Genomic DNA, 16520 nt, shown 5'->3' on the forward strand with positions numbered 1-16520 from the left:
AATTTGTCAAATCTCTGTTGTGCTAAGTCACACTAACTAGCTGTGTCATAAAAAGGAGTGGCACAAAGTCATCCCAAGTGACTCAGCAAAATTTTTCTAACCTCTGCATATATATTTTATGATTATGCCTCATTTAACCCCCCCTTTTCTATTCAAAGCAGAATTGGTCAGCAGGAAAATCAACTTCTAGAATTAGGCCTTTAGTTATTAACCCCGCAGCAGATTCTTATATTATGAGATGGTTAATACGCTGTTGTTCTTGAAGCCTCGTAGATTCCTCCTAATTCTATAATGATCCGATTTAAAAATATTTTCCTCTTATAAATCTCTATTATCAGACAGTAGAGAAAATCTTGTTTTATCCAACAAAGAGGAAAAAAGAACAAAGCAGCCTAGGAAATGGGTGTATAGAGGAAAAAAACCTTCGGTTGCCATTGAGGGAAAATATTTCTTAAGCTTAAACCAAACCAAACCAAACCAAACAAAAAGCACATGATGATATATAGTCCTAATAAAATTTTATTGAGAACCAGTAAGTCAAATCCTTTACAGAACATGAAAATACATATGATCCCAGCCTTTCCCATTAAATGACAATATAACATTTGGGCAGTTTCCCTGAATATCCCAAACAGTTTGCTTTATAATTAGAGAAACAGTTCGTCTATAGCTCAATAGTACAGAAAACACAGGAATGAGGTGCTCTTATTTAGCGCAAGCAGAAATGAAATTGGAATTCAGTGTAAATAATAAAGGACTACAGATGAGTTCTAGTAGCCAAAGGAGTGTATGCGTAAATAGTCACTCTTCACATTTTCTATTTCTAAAGTAGCTAGTAAAAGGCAGGACCATCATAAGATCAGACAAAAATTAACCTGAGGGACATAGTAGCAGAGTATGTCTCTCAATTCAGTTATTTAGGAAATGTTAATAAAGAAAGTAACCCTAGATCCACTTTTACCTAAAACTCTACCTACCATGAAGGTTTCTGATGCCAAATAATTGGAACTGACATGAAAGATAAAAAGAGAGCCACATGACTCAGGATTAAAGACTGACAACTCAGGCCACACTACAGTCCATAGTATCTATGGAAATAGTCAGGATAGTAATAATAATAGTCCATGGTATCTATGGAAATAGCCAGGATAATGTTAACATTTTTTATAAGATGAAAAGTTAACTATTTGCAATTTCTAAATTACTATAGAAACAGAAGCATGTGACGGGAGAAATGAACACTGCTTGGTAACCTTTGAAGGTTTTATTACCTAGTCCCTGTACGGAGATGAGAGATGGTATTGAGTTTTCTAGGAAGCAACTTCTGGGAAAGATTTTTACCAAGAAGAAAAATATCCGAGAGAAAAATGTAACAGAACTAGAACTGAAACAATGATGCCACTACCTTTTAAAACTAAGAAGCCTAGTATAAAAGTTTCTTTAGTTACTACCATGTTAGGGGATTGTCTCAGCGTTGTAGGCTTTGCCTGAGTTTAAAATCCCATCAAAACTTTTTTGCTCTTAAGCATAAATACAACAAAATACAACAAATAGCATACATATAAAATTGTGCCAGTTTAATAAGTTTTCAAAAGCTTAGAAAAAACAAACAAACTTGAATTGTGTTTGTGTTGGTGTTTGCTAACAGATGACCGTAGCTAACCCATTTATGCTGGGGGTTGCAATTTTTTGTGTGAAAAATCAGACCTTGGCAATGACTTTGAGCAGTAGGATGTAAATGACTCCCACAAGCTTAGCATTCCAGTAATGGAACACTAGGCATAAATGGGTTAACAAGAATCTTACTTGAAATGTTCTTCTCCCTGCCTTGAAATCTTCCTGGGGTTAAGCATTGCTATCACGATACTTGGAGAACTGTGATCAAGTCTCCTTTGGCTCAAAGAAAGTGTTCTTTTCCCTTGCTTAGTAACGTAGCTAAAAGCATAGGCACAGTAGAGTAAGACATTTAACTAAACCAAATGAGCTTTATTCTTTCAAGTTGAATACCACAGACAAAGGCAAATTAGCTTTGCTGTGCACTACTTTTACTTCTTACTGTAAGTGCTGATGTCGCTGACTGAAAACTTTCACAAGAAAGGCAGAGCATGCACACGCTTACCAGTAGCACTTCAGCAATCTGAGAGGCACAAGGTAGTGCCGACTTACACAAGTCAAGAAGGAGGAAGCTGATCCTAGAAATTGAGCAGTGGGCTGCTTTTTAAATCCTACTGCCAGTGGCCTTTAAAGGGTTGATTTCCAATAATATTAGCTCTTTTGGTGCTAAACAGGAGATAATAGGAGACTGCTACCTGCAGGAACCAGCACACACTCAGTGGGGATTTGGTTTGAAGTTCCAATAAAAATAGCATGTTTTTGTCACCAAGAGAGCTGTGAAATAGGCACATTGAAAATACTTAGACCCTGTTATTTTAAAGCTACAATTTTTTTTTGCAAAATCAGTTGCAAAATCTCTTTTGCAAAATCAGTTGCAAAGAGACAAAACAAGCCAGGCAAAGGCAGTATTGGAAGGAGGAGGAGTAAAAGCTGATGAGTCCAAACATTTGTACAGAATTTCAAGCACCAGGGAGTCTTTATCTACTACAGAAAATCTGATTCTGTGGTCTCAGAAACTGCTGAATTGTTAAGCCTAGGATACACAAAGATGCATTTGTTCTAAGCATGAACTCTGGATAATATCTCCTCAACAAAAAGCATTTCTATTAAAAGCTTAGTGTTTTTGTTCAAGTTATTGGTTACATAGTATTCCCTTTCTCATCCCCCTTTTTTAAAGCGAAGTAGAATACTGTACTATTTAGTGAAAAGATCAAAGTTCAGATAAATTGATAAGATGGAAAATATTTTATGGCTTATACCAAAGAGTCAGCACTAGTGCATAGTCACTGTAAAAAACTCAAGTTAAAGTTTAGAAAGTCAGTCAGAGTGGACTGAAATCCTAGGTCAAAGCACATTCCTACATAGAAAATTAGCTTCCTGATCTTATATGAATACTGAAAAACAAACATATTTAAATAAAGAGTTCCAAAAAACCCGGATTATTTTAGAGAAAACACAAACTGTTATTCTTAGCTTAACTTGAACTAACCTTCGACTCAGAATTTTCACAATGATCATCACGTTTTATAAGTTTTTGATTAAAAATGTTGGCTTCTGAAGCCTGTATGCCTTGCTGACAAAAACAGGTAAATCTGAAAGTATGTTTACCTCTCGTCTAAATGGGCATCAAGAATTTTAAAAATGATATTTAGGTCCCAAGTCCAGATTGCAATTCTTGGAATTTTTCTCCTGGAAGCATTTAGTTATATTTTTGTCCCCTTTCAAAATGAAACACCTAGAGAAAAGCAAGTCATAAAATTGTTTGCCCTCCAATTGGAGGAAAAATATTAAAGAAAAGTGAAGTGCAATACCCAACAATAGTCACATATTTATTTTTATCTATATTGAGTTTCTTTTAAACATTTTTAGAATAGTAACAGATGGTTATATTCATAAATTTAAATAAGATTTCCTCCAACTTCTGGAACATATATATACAACCTCAAAACACGGTACATACCACTCAGTCTCCCTTTAGGAAGAAATGGAAATTAAAGTTAAAAGACTTCCTTGGATACTTTTAAGTAAAAGTAAATGATAATGGAAATGAACCAAATGAAAGACAAATTCTGAAAAAAGCTAACAAAATCAAGTGCACAGTTTGACTCTTTGTTTCCTTGGAAAGCAACAAAAGCACTTAGCTTGGGTTTGAATATACAGAAAGGGCCATGCAGTGAGCTGGTGGCATGCTTTCCTTTCAGAGTTCAAATGCAGGGAACCTGGCTTTTGCGGGGACTAGCAGGTCAGCCAGGAAATATATTGTTCCAGCCATTCCTGAAGAAAGAGAAAGAGGCAAAAGTTATTATACCAAATGACTCCATTTCATAGGATGGCTTTTTTTTCCCTCCACAAGTCAACAGCATTTCAGTCTATTCAAACACATAAACATCAACAAGGGTGCCCACCAGTGACAGCCTCGTCCCTAAGGTCTGAATCAAGGCCACACTGGAGGGGAGGGTGGGGATGTCCTCTTGGCCCTCCTCCTTCAGCATCCTATGGCTTTTTCCCCACCTCACTGACACCCCCTGAGAGCAGTTACAACTCTGCAAAAACGAAGGATGGCTCCATTTTTTAACATTAACAACATTACAATATTAATGGCAATGATTTAAATGAAGTGTAACTCTATGTTTACATACATTGTAGTTCAACATTAGAAGAGATCACTAGTGAGGTGCTCAGCCTTACATCCCAGTAGAAGACTGGAGAGAGAATGGAGCCAGACAAGTTCAAGTCAGAGCCCTGCCATTTACCAAACGTAAGCTCCTGAGCCTCAGTCTCCTCGGCTGTGACATGAAGGTAGTAGTGACTGTATGTTTTCTGCTGAATGATTTATGATGGCATCTGCAAAATACCCAACATGTGCCTGGCTCCATAAAAGGGAGTAACTCGATGACTACCAGTATTGGGACTGTGGTAGCACACGTGCTAATTGATTTTTAATATCCATTTAGCATATTAGGAAATAAAAAAGTAGTTTAAGAATAATTAAATTTTTTGATAAAACTTAAATTCAAATACATGAATTAGCAAGCAGGGAAGTAGATGCTGATATTATAAGGCAAATAAATAAAGTGTACAAAATACCTTCAAAGAGAGAGAAAGGGGTGTCTGGTGTTCTGCATCCATGTTCTCCATACTCTAAGCACCATTCAGCAAACTGAAAATGAGACCAAGTTAAATTAGTATAGTGATTTCTTCCAGAGACCTCCCGAAAGTTAAGAGGTTGTCTCTACAAATTACTCTGAAAAGTCAAACACTACCTTCACATCAGAGAAAGGAGATTAATGCAGAGTAAAGGATGGTCTGAAAGAGAGTACACAGCATGGGAGGAATTTAATGAGCTGTCTGAGTCACGTATCTCCAAGGTTATTTAAGAAGGAAGGCACTAAATCACCCTACGTCTTTATTTTTTCTCTCATAAATGCTGCTGAGTAGAATTACGTCCCTATAAAGGAATGCTAATTTAATTGAAAGGTTTTTGAAGGTTTTCCTTAAATAACTGTATTTGTTATCCAAGACCTATGATTTTAGGGATAAATGAATTAAATCAGATGAACTAGAAGGCTTTCTACAACCTCCTGGGAGACCTGCTTTTCTTTTCTTTTTTTTTTCAAGATGGACTTTCACTCTTTTTTTTTTTAATTTTTTTAATTTTTTATTTTTATTATACTTTAAGTTCTAGGGTACATGTGCATAACATGCAGGTTTGTTACATATGTATACTTGTGCCATGTTGTTGTGCTGCACCCATCAACTCGTCAGCACCCATCAATTCGTCATTTATATCAGGTATAACTCCCAATGCAATCCCTCCCCCCTCCCCCCTCCCCATGATAGGCCCCAGTGTGTGATGTTCCCCTTCCCGAGTCCAAGTGATGTCACTGTTCAGTTCCCACCTATGAGTGAGAACATGCGGTGTTTGGTTTTCTGTTCTTGTGATAGTTTGCTAAGAATGATGGTTTCCAGCTGCATCCATGTCCCTACAAAGGACGCAAACTCATCCTTTTTTATGGCTGCATAATATTCCATGGTGTATATGTGCCACATTTTCTTAATCCAGTCTGTCACAGATGGACATTTGGGTTGATTCCAAGTCTTTGCTATTGTGAATAGTGCCGCAATAAACATACGTGTGCATGTGTCTTTATAGCAGCATGATTTATAATCCTTTGGGTATATACCCAGTAGTGGGATGGCTGGGTCGTATGGTACATCTAGATCTAGATCCTTGAGGAATCGCCATACCGTTTTCCATAATGGTTGAACTAGTTTACAATCCCACCAACGGTGTAAAAGTGTTCCTATTTCTCCACATCCTCTCCAGCACCTGTTGTTTCCTGACTTTTTAATGATTGCCATTCTAACTGGTGTGAGATGGTATCTCATTGTGGTTTTGATTTGCATTTCTCTGATGGCCAGTGATGATGAGCATTTTTTCATGTGTCTGTTGGCTGTACGAATGTCTTCTTTTGAGACATGTCTGTTCATATCCTTTGCCCACTTTTTGATGGGGTTGTTTTTTTTCTTGTAAATTTGTTTGAGTTCTTTGTAGATTCTGGATATTAGCCCTTTGTCAGATGAGTAGATTGCAAAAATTTTCTCCCATTCTGTAGGTTGCCTGTTCACTCTGATGGTAGTTTCTTTTGCTGTGCAGAAGCTCTTTAGTTTAATCATATCCCGTTTGTCAATTTTGGCTTTTGCTGCCGTTGCTTTTGGTGTTTTAGACATGAAGTCCTTGCCCATGCCTATGTCCTGAATGGTACTACCTAGGTTTTCTTCTAGGGTTTTTATGGTATTAGGTCTAACATTTAAGTCTCTAATCCATCAAGATGGAGTTTCACGCTTGTCACCCAGGCTGGAGTACAATGGCATGATACCAGCTCACTGCAACCTCCGCCTCCTGGGTTCAAGTGATTCTCGTGCCTCAGCCTCCAAAGTAGCTGGGATTATAGACACCTGCCACCACACCTGGCTAAGTTTTTGTATTTTAAGTAGAGACCACGTTAGCCAGGCTGGTCTCGAACTCCTGACCTCAGGTGATCCACCTGCCTCAGCCTCCCAAAGTGCTGAGATTACAGGTATGAGCCACTGAGCTGCCTTCTATTTGGTGGTTCTGACTCCTACCTTACAGGCCCTATACAGGTACTTCATATCCTGCGTGAGGTTGTAGAGTGTCAGGAAGGCATAGGCATTCCCTGCAGCACCGTGGCACAGCCCATATCCCTTCTTCAGCAACCCATATTGCCAGATCACATCAGCACACTGATAGGCATCACAGAGATACTTTTCCTCTCTGAATACCTGCAGAGGCAAAGGACATGCATTCTATTATACCGGATATAAAAGAAAGTTCCATTGATATTCCTTCCTGATAGGTAAGGACGAAAGAGGGAGATGGCTTGCCAAGAAAGGGTAAAGGATTTAGTGACAGAGGGATGTGTTATATTGCTAGTGACAATTACTAAAATCTACTAGTTTGGCTTTTTGTTTTTTAAATTGTGCATGACTTTGGTATGTACAGTCTAAGTTTTCTGTGCATGTGTGTTTGTTTATATGGATGTTACTGAGGAAGCAGCATTATTTAACTTGCAACTTGCTGTTAGCATGAGTGACCTTCCAAAGAACACATGCTCTCTTCTTTGGTAACTACGATGTCCTCTTCACTATTAGGAAGTTTCTTTACACACTGGAGAACAACTGTTCTTTAGGAAATATGCAAATTGAGTATAAAACACTAGACTTTGTCAGAAAAATAGATAGACCTTTACAATTTTTACGGCCTCCTGTATCTTCATCAAAGTCTGAGGAAATATTCTGAGTGGGTATTTTTAATAGCTCATTGCAACCTAAGTGTTCTTAAAAGTAGGATAAGGCAGTTTAAAAAGTTTTTCCAGTATGAATGTGTCTAATTCTCTGAAATGTAGAATTTGATACACTGGCAGCTTATTTATGAGATGCCAGTGCCCAGCAATAATCTGCAGAGTTGTAATTTGTTGATTTGGCACCAATGGTCATAGACATCTTTTTTTTTCCTCAACTAAAAACCTTTGATTGCAGTCCTGTGAGGGCATGCTTTTTATTAGTGTTATTTATGCACTACAATGGAATCGTACAATATTTGTCTTTTTATATCTGTTTATTTCACTTAGCATAATGTTTTCAAGGTTCATCCATGTTGTAGTATGTATCAGAAAGTCATTCTTTTAATAGCGGAATAATATTCCATTGCATTATGATATGTTCCATTGTATATATGATATTTTCTTTATCAGTTCATCTCTTGATGAATACTTGGATTATTTTCACCTTGTGGCAATTATAAATAATGCTGGTGTACAGTATCTATTTGAATCCTTGGTTTTGGTTCTTTTGGGTACACACCTAGGAGTGGAATTGCTAGATAATATGCTGGATCATAAACAATATCTCATTGCAACCTAACTGTTGTTGAAAGTAGGTTATGAAACCATGCCTGCTATGGTACAGAGAGATGGTGAGAATGAATTATAATTCATTTAGCAAAGTGATCTTAGGTCCCGCAAGAGATTTATTTATTGTTCCTTTATGGATTAGGGTAGAACTAATTTTAAATTATACATTTTTGGTTATTAAAAAAATTTTTTCAAAAATACACACAGTACCTTATAGGCCTGGATGAGCATGTAGATGACCCCAGGGGCGCCATGGCACCAATGGACAAGCAGATCTCGATTATCACCTATACATGGAGGGTAATTGCCAGAAGGGAACTTCAGCTGGCAGACGTAGTCTACACTGGGCTTGACCAAACTATGTAACTTCCCTTGGCTCACTTGAAGGCTGGGCTAAAAATGAGAAGGAAATTATTAGTTCTGCGGAAGCAAACAAACCTTCCTAGGTCTCAGTATATTTAAACCAGAAAAAAAGCATGGCTAAGAGGAAATGGAAGGTCATTAACAGGTTTTGGACTTCATTCAATTTTTCCACCTATTGGATGCCTCTATTTTAATCTTTTGTGATTTCATTTAAAAACTTTAAACAATGGGACAAAATAAAATTGGGCTATTAGCTAACTCTTAGGGTCTTTTGTATATATTGTTTTTCTTTTTTATTTGAGATGGAGTTTCACTCTTGTCACCAAGGCTGGAGTGCAATGGTACGATCTTGGCTCCCTGCAACCTCTATCTCCTGGGTTCAAGTAATTCTCCTGTCTCAGCCTCCCAAGTACTTGGGATTACAGACACCTGTCACCACACCCGGCTAATTTTTCTATTTTTAGTAGAGACGGGGTTTCACCATGTTGGCCAGGCTGGTCTCGAACTCCTGACCTCAGATGATCCGCCCGCCTCGGCCTCCCAAAGTACTGGGATAACAGGCGTGGGCCACTGTGCTCGACATTTTGTATATATTGTTTTTCAATATTGTTATCTACATACATATAAGTAATTTTCCTAAGTCAATGTCTGAGAATGTGAGTGTAAGAGAAGTTTCCCATGGTTTCAATATATAAAGCAAGTTTTAAAAGTCACAAAGAGATGGCACTAGACAAACCAAGCATGACTTTCGTTATTACATTTAGAGAGGAGATAGGTGGTATTTTCAATAGAAAAAGGACACTAACAAGTTAAGAGACCTGGAATCTAGATTCCAAACTACAGCATGCCTCTAGATCAGGTCTGTCTTTTTGCAGAGGATTTAGGACTGATCTAAATGCCACATTATTTTGATATAACAACGTACAGATCGAAAGGACATACTGACATAGAGCATATGAGCTACCATTTTTGATACTGTTTTAGTTTCTCCTTTTGGTCCTGTTCTTAATTCAATGACTGCTAATGTCTTTAACAGAGTCAAAGTGCTGTTATGCTAGGCAAGGTGTGGGGCATGTGGTGGTGAGGGGTGGCAGTGGTGTGAAGCACAGGCAGGAGGTGGTTGTGGTGGGGTCACAGTAATGTTGACAATACGACTTCCACAAGATTCTGAAAGTGCACTGAGTTATTTAAAAGACAGATTTCATTTTATACAAAGAATAGCATTAAAGCTCAAAGTGTTACAGTAGAATGAGTGGACTCTCCTCCAACTTGCAGGAATTACCCAACATGGCCTAAAAATAATAATGTTTCATTTTATGTTAATGAAGGGGTACCTACTAGAATAGATTTTCAGGATTAAAAATTAAATCATTTCATATAGATGATAACCTGCAAATGAAAAAATCAATACCTGGGTTTTCAGATTTCTTACTACAGCTAACAGAAGGAGACAGAGTATGTCTCATGATTATTTGTTTAAATGAAAGTTTGAAGAGGCTGTCTAGTCACTAACTATGTGTTCTGATTATTTGTTTCAATGGAAGTTCAATAAGGCTGTCTAATCCTCTTTGGAGAGGGCCTCTAATATGTTTGATTCTAACTAACCTTGAAACTTCAGAAGACTCTTCTTTCCTGAAAACTTTCAGGAATCTGCATTTGCTACTGGGAATAGAGAGGAAGACATGCACCAGAAAAATAAAGAAATTTAAGTCTAAATGTCAACATCCTAATTATATAACCTCTAATTGAAAAGTGTAGAATAAATACGCCAGTTAGTGTCTGATTGCCACTAACACTGAATGTGTGACTCTGCATTCAAAAGTAATAATAACCTTGAGTTTTTCAGTTCTGTTGTCCTTGTTTATTTATAGGTAGAGGGCAGGTCCAACACCGATCTTGCATTATAAGGGCCAGCTACTCAAAGAGCTAGTAGTATGTATATCCAAGCACTCCTGCTCAACACGTTAATGAAACACTTTTCTTTACGTCACAGTGTGCCTTGGGAAGGTGACAGGGATACCTCTGCTGCCATTAAAGATCAATTGCCATGAATTCTTACTCACAAGTGCCAATTTCTCCTTAAGGAGTGCTTCAGAAGTCTCCCAAAATGATGCTCTCATGAGAAGTCCTCTTCTGATCTCTCCCAAGTTATGTTTGCTGCAGTAAACGCTATTTGTCTTTAGTCTATTTGACTTTGGTTGATGTGCCCCAATAGTATTAGATCCTAAGAACTGCTGGGCAGAGCATATTCAGCTGTTTTTCAGGTAAGTAAAAGTCTCCTCAGCTTTGCTCTCTAAGTAAGCATTAGGCAACAAGCGCTCATTTGTTTTCTATTGATTTTGTTCCTATTACTGGAATTTGTTGGAATTAGTTGTGCCTTTTAATGTGGAATAATATTTTTAATTCAAAGCACTGGCTGCAAGAGCAGAGCAGAGGCGCTTCATGCAGAACTATAGGTCAAAATACTTTAGTTTGCCCAAGTGATGCTAAGTGGGCAAGTAGGGTAATCTGTAAATCAAACTTCATCTCAAAATGCAAGGCCTTTAATGTTTATACATTTTTAAAGGCACCTTCGTAAACATTACTTTTGTTTGTCTAGGTCAAGTTAATTACAAGGAGAGTACTGTAATGCAGAGGTTGACAGAGTGACAAACTAGAACATCTGTCTTCTCACCCATGATAGTACATGGGTCAGGAAGGACATTTTAAAGTTCCACCACAATCACTCCTTACCTGCATCAGGTAGTAATAAATTCCAGCCAGGCCATGAGCAGCCCCTACATAATATTCCTGGTACCATTCATACATCAGTGGAGACTTTGCCGTGAAGTTTCTCTTCCTAGCTAGGTTTTCTCCAGAGGTTAAAATTGTTTCACAAATCTGCAGAGAGAAAACCAACCAAAATAACAAGTTAACTGAACAAAAACCTTCCTGGAGGAGGTAATGACTTTTTTGCTAAGAGGTACTGAGGAACACGACAAATTACACACTAGCTTTCAGCCAGGGAAAGGCGTAGTTTAATTCTTCATCAGAGAGTGGGACTATATTCAGCCTAGAAGGGGGAGGGCATAGAGGATCGTGAGCTCTTTGCATTACAGTTTACAAGAGTTCACCTGTCAAAGAAAAGCATAAACTCCTCTAGGCACCACCAAAGCAGACCCTCCATCTGGGAGGTGAAATTTGGCTCTAATTTTCTTTGGAGAGGGCCTCTAAATTCTGAAATGGAGCAGACTGGCCTTCTGACTGAGTTAGAAATGTTTCCAACAGCACTCCGTAGGAAGCTATTGGTTCTTGGACTGTGCCCAACCTTTAGAGGTCCAGATACACCTTCCTTTATTTGGAATGTGCTAACTGGAGAGACACAAACAATAGTTTAGGCAGACAATAAGTAAATGGGATCCTAAAGAGACTCCTAAAAACACAAAAACATGGTACCTGCTGAATATGGCTTTGAGGAATCTTTTCCACTCCAAAGTTCTTATTGACAAAAAGAAGAGCATAGATGTAGCCTATTCGCCCATACAGCATTTCATTTGGAGCATGAGGATCAATCTTATTTAGGTGAATTAGCCTAAAAATAAAAATACATGCCCAAAATAATTTGAAAGGAATCAGGTATTGGTGTATACTTAAAAATGGTACATTGAAAAAATACACATGCACACATAATACGTGTTTATACATACATAATATCTATCTATTGAACAGTTACGGTTCACAGATTAGCCCTCCATTAAATTTCTTAACAATGGAACTGACAAATACATTCATAAAACGAAAGAAAACAAACGTATGGCTGAGGTTATCCGAAATCTCCCTAGTTCCTCATGGAGGCAGGCCCTAAGGTGAGTATTTTAGCAGTTGGGGTCAGAGAAGCCAAGAACTGCTGGCTCTGAGGCATTTAGCCCAGACAGGGGACTAGGTTAACAAATGGCCCATCACCTCCTTCCTTGGTTTATTTCTTAATGTGTCACCAGGCCTACCTGAAGTAGGTCTCATCTACCACAGTCCATAATACATGTAATTTTTTTTTTTTTTTTTTCTCTTGAGACAGTTTCACTCTTGTTGCCCAGGCTGGAGTGCAATGGCATGATCTCGGCTCACCGCAACCTCCACCTCCCAGGTTTAAGTGCTTCTCCAGCCTCAGCCGCCTGAGGAGCTGGGATTATAGGTACGCACCACCACACCCGGCTAATTGTGTATTTTTAGTAGAGACGGGGTTTCTCCATGTTGTTCAGGCTGGTCTCCAATTCCCGACCTCAGGTGATCCACCTGCCTCAGCCTCCCAAAGTGCTGGGATTATAGGCGTGAGCCACTGCGACCGGCCAATACATGCAAATATTAATAGCACAGAGGTGTCAGTCAGGTCTCCATCTCCTCAATCTCCCAGCCTTCTAGTTCTCCTCAGAAATCACCATGGTTACCATTTGTGTGTGTGTGTATTCCTAGATTTTATGTACACATAAGCATAAATATACATATTTATAAATATTCTACAGTTTGCTATTTAACAAATACATCTTGACAATGATTCCATAAGAGCACACAGAGTAGTCACGTTCTTTGTAATACTTGCATAGAACCCCAATGAATGAATGCATTATGGTTCATTCAATCCCTACGGATAGACTCAGTTCAGCTTCTCAGAAAACGTTACTTTCAGTTCTGGTTTCAGGTAAGATGGAGTAAACATGCTCTGCACCTTGTTTCTCCCCCAAAATGTGGCTCTAAAACCTGGATAGGATAGAGCACCTATTTGCGGTCTCTGAAAAGCAAATAGTAACACACAAAAAGAAGAAGAGGACAGGAATCTGAAGTACCACCAAACCAGTGGTGAGTTTACCATTTTTTTTCTCTCTGGTATTCCCCTGGTCTGAACTAGTACAGCCCAAAACCCAAAAGTAGACACAAGTAGGCTGATAGAGACCCAGAGGAAGCCCTCTAGTGCTATCTGAACAAAGAGAACTCCTAATATCAGAGAGAATGGGTTAACCCTCCATTTTTCTTTATTTTCCTTTTCTCAGTTCTCTTGTGCCCCAAGCTACAGGCAATTTCATGCTGGGAGCAGGTACGAAGGCAAGGGGAGCCCTGGGAGTCTAAACTCTGAGGAAGGGAAACTTCCCCCCAGATTGGAGGACCTGCAGTCTCAGGAGGGGATTGTAAGCCCCCATTGCTTTACTTCTCTGTCCTCCACATCACCTGGCCCCAGATGCATGCAGTCATAGATGTGGCAGAGCAGGGTCACCAAAGCCCCAGCCTTTTCATCAGAGACCAAAAAGGGAAGCCTCAGGAACCAGCAAGTAGGGGAGATCACAGAGGGAAGTCAGTTTAGGAAAGTAACTCTATTTGGTAGTTTGACCTCTGAGAAGGAACCTTTTTCCCTTTTGGTGGGGAGGGGAGTAGGCAGCAAATATGATAGGGAAGAAAAATGTCCTTGCTATTTTAGAGTTTTTGTCACACGAAATTTTGAAGTGCATCTCAATCATCCCTAAATTAGCCTATAAATTTGATATGATCCCATTTAAAACATTTTAATTTTTGGTGAAACTTAACAAAATATTAGCACAAAGATCCAATGACACTCTGGAAAAGAGTAGTAAGGAGATGACATTAGCCCTAACAAATGTTATCAGGTAGCTTAGGACACTAAATCTTTGTTCTTAAAATTTTTCATCTGTGAAATAAATAGTCTCTTCTGGTTTAGAAATTATCTTGTTTATCTATATGGAAATTTACTTTTAAAGTAGTTAAGTATAAGCAGTGTGCCGTGCCTGTGCATGTCTGTCATCTAACTTCAGTCTATACACGAGGGATGGTTAATTAGCATTTGAAGTAACAAACATCAGGTCCCTCCAACCCCTGCCCCAAGGTGATGTATTTGAAGCACTCTAAGCAGGAGTCAATATTCAGAGGTACTCAGCACTGAAGTGCCTCTTTTTCATATAGGAACTTTATCAAAATCTACACCAGAGAATTTGTTGTTATTAAGGATTGATAGAAAATGGTTTTTCATTGGTGGAGTGAGTGGTAAAGATGGGCTGGAGGTTTGGGAGATGGTACGGGCTTTCCCACTCTTTCGTGAATAAAGTCTAAGAAGGGCTTGAGAGCAATGTGACTGTCTCTGAGCTACAAAAACAGGGTAGGAGACTGTATGTATGTATGTATGTATGTCTAAATAGTATCTTCTTCTAAAGAGTACCTTCTTCCTGAAGTGTTTGCACATTTGGCAGAATTGGGCACCCATGTGTGCTTTCATTTGAGCATAGTAGGTAGGGGTATAGCTGAGGGGGTCTACAGCCTCTACTGCCAATCTCTGGAGACCACCAATATTTACAACAAAAACAAATCAAACAAAATCCCAAGCAAACAAAAACCTAACAATTGTTACCACCAGGCTATAGATACAGTGAAAACATCCTAGCTCAGCAGGGAGGGTAGATGTGAAAGACAACAATCTTCCTTTCCCATCTCCCTCTCCACTACTTCCGCACGCTTGTGGTGAGGGGAGGAGAAAACATTTAAAATGAAGAGGATAGGTTTTAAATTAGCAGAATGAGATGATTTTAGTGAGTGAAAGTGGCTGACAGTTATGAAAGAAAGACTGAGAGAAACTAATGATGGAGTCTTTAAGGGAACTTACTCCTCAGCAGGAAAGGGGTGAAAAAGCATGGCTAGTTGCAGTTAGTGAAAAAGTTTAAACTTTTTCATATTATACCCTCATCAAACTGAGGCAACTCAAATTAGTGAAATATGCAAATGCTGGCTCATCCATTTTTTCTTCTATTCATAGTGAAACAGTGGTTATCTTGGGAATAGATACACTAAGAAATAGATAACCAAGAAACTTGGTTAGAGGTTTCTTTCCTTTTTCTTCTAATACATTTTCTTGTATACTTTGACCTTTTCACAATAACAGGGCTTATGGATGGAATCATGGGCCATTTTGTTTTCTACTTCGATACCATATGTATCTACACACACAGACTCCCTTAATTTTTAAAAGAAATTTTTAATTTTTTAATAAAAATTTTAAATGTTTAGAAACATTTATTAAGAATTTTTTTTCTCATGCCAGAACTGGGAGCTCAGTAATGTTGGGGCCATAAGAAAACAAAATCTGTTTATTAGATATACAAACTCAACTGTTACAGTAAACAATGAATGTCTCAAGTTTTGATATGAACCTATTTTTAATATAAATGTGTCAAAGTGTATAGAATTTCAATATAATTTTGAGTTACTTTTGCAAAGATTGAAAGAACTATGCAAAACAATTACTGTAATTTTTTTAAACACATGCTGCTCTATGGAAGTATTACACAGAATTACTGCACTGATTCCAATGATATTCCAACTGAAATAAAATATTTGAACCACTGCATTAACTCTTTTTTGCCAATGTTATGACATACATTACCACTAGGTGGCAATATATAATTAGCATTCTATTTACTTTGCAGCCAAACACATTTGCATTTGGAACATTCCAAGTAGGTAGCAAATACCTTTCAAACATTTATTTAAAATGAAGTACTGCTCAGAGCATCTTATTAAAACAATACAGTTTAGGGTAATAAAGGAAGTATATCCCTTTTTTTCTGGATTTGAATTCAAATCGCTAAAATTCATTAGTTGGGTTCGATGACTAGCAGGACTTAACTGCAAGTTGTGCATGCTACATTCTCAAGATAAAATAAAGAAATGACATCACTGATAAGTCATAATGGTTATTTTATGTTTTCAGAAACTCTCAAACTAACAAGCACTTTGTTGCAGTTTCATTTATTTGTTTTGATATGTTGATATTAATGCAACCCAGAAGAGATAAGCAAGTCACTGAAATGTCACTGAAGGAAGAATAAAGACACACAAACAGGATAGTTCTGTTCCACTCCTCACAGTACTTCCTCAGGGTGTTACTGGGGAGAGTTTTTGGCCTTGTATTTTCAAAAGGTTTGTAACTTTTAAAAACAGATGTCCAGTCTCTGGGCAGGGCATCTCTGAAAAAACCAGCAGCCCCAGTCAGGGGCTTATAGATAAAACCCCCATCTCCCTGGGACAGAGCACCTGGGGGAAGTGGTGGCTGTGGGCACAACTTTAGCAGACTTA

At 38.3% G+C, this 16520-nt stretch overlaps 1 protein-coding gene across 2 annotated transcripts in view; it reads right to left on the minus strand.

The window, feature by feature from the left end:
• Positions 1–501: 501 nt before the first annotated feature.
• The window catches only part of LANCL1 (LanC like 1), a 46491-nt gene continuing 30472 nt past the window's right edge, over positions 502–16520 (minus strand). For both annotated transcript variants that reach the window (XM_023220166.1, XM_023220157.1), the window contains exons 5-10: positions 11847–11982; positions 11145–11291; positions 8259–8441; positions 6742–6918; positions 4702–4774; positions 502–3888 (exon numbers count right to left, since the gene is read on the minus strand). In XM_023220166.1, coding sequence (XP_023075934.1) covers positions 3812–3888; positions 4702–4774; positions 6742–6918; positions 8259–8441; positions 11145–11291; positions 11847–11982 — 793 coding nt within the window. In that variant the 3' untranslated portion in view covers positions 502–3811. The remainder of the gene's footprint in view (positions 3889–4701; positions 4775–6741; positions 6919–8258; positions 8442–11144; positions 11292–11846; positions 11983–16520) is intronic.

This window comes from Piliocolobus tephrosceles, chromosome 11 (assembly GCF_002776525.5).
Source record: "Piliocolobus tephrosceles isolate RC106 chromosome 11, ASM277652v3, whole genome shotgun sequence".
Lineage (NCBI taxonomy): Eukaryota > Metazoa > Chordata > Mammalia > Primates > Cercopithecidae > Piliocolobus > Piliocolobus tephrosceles.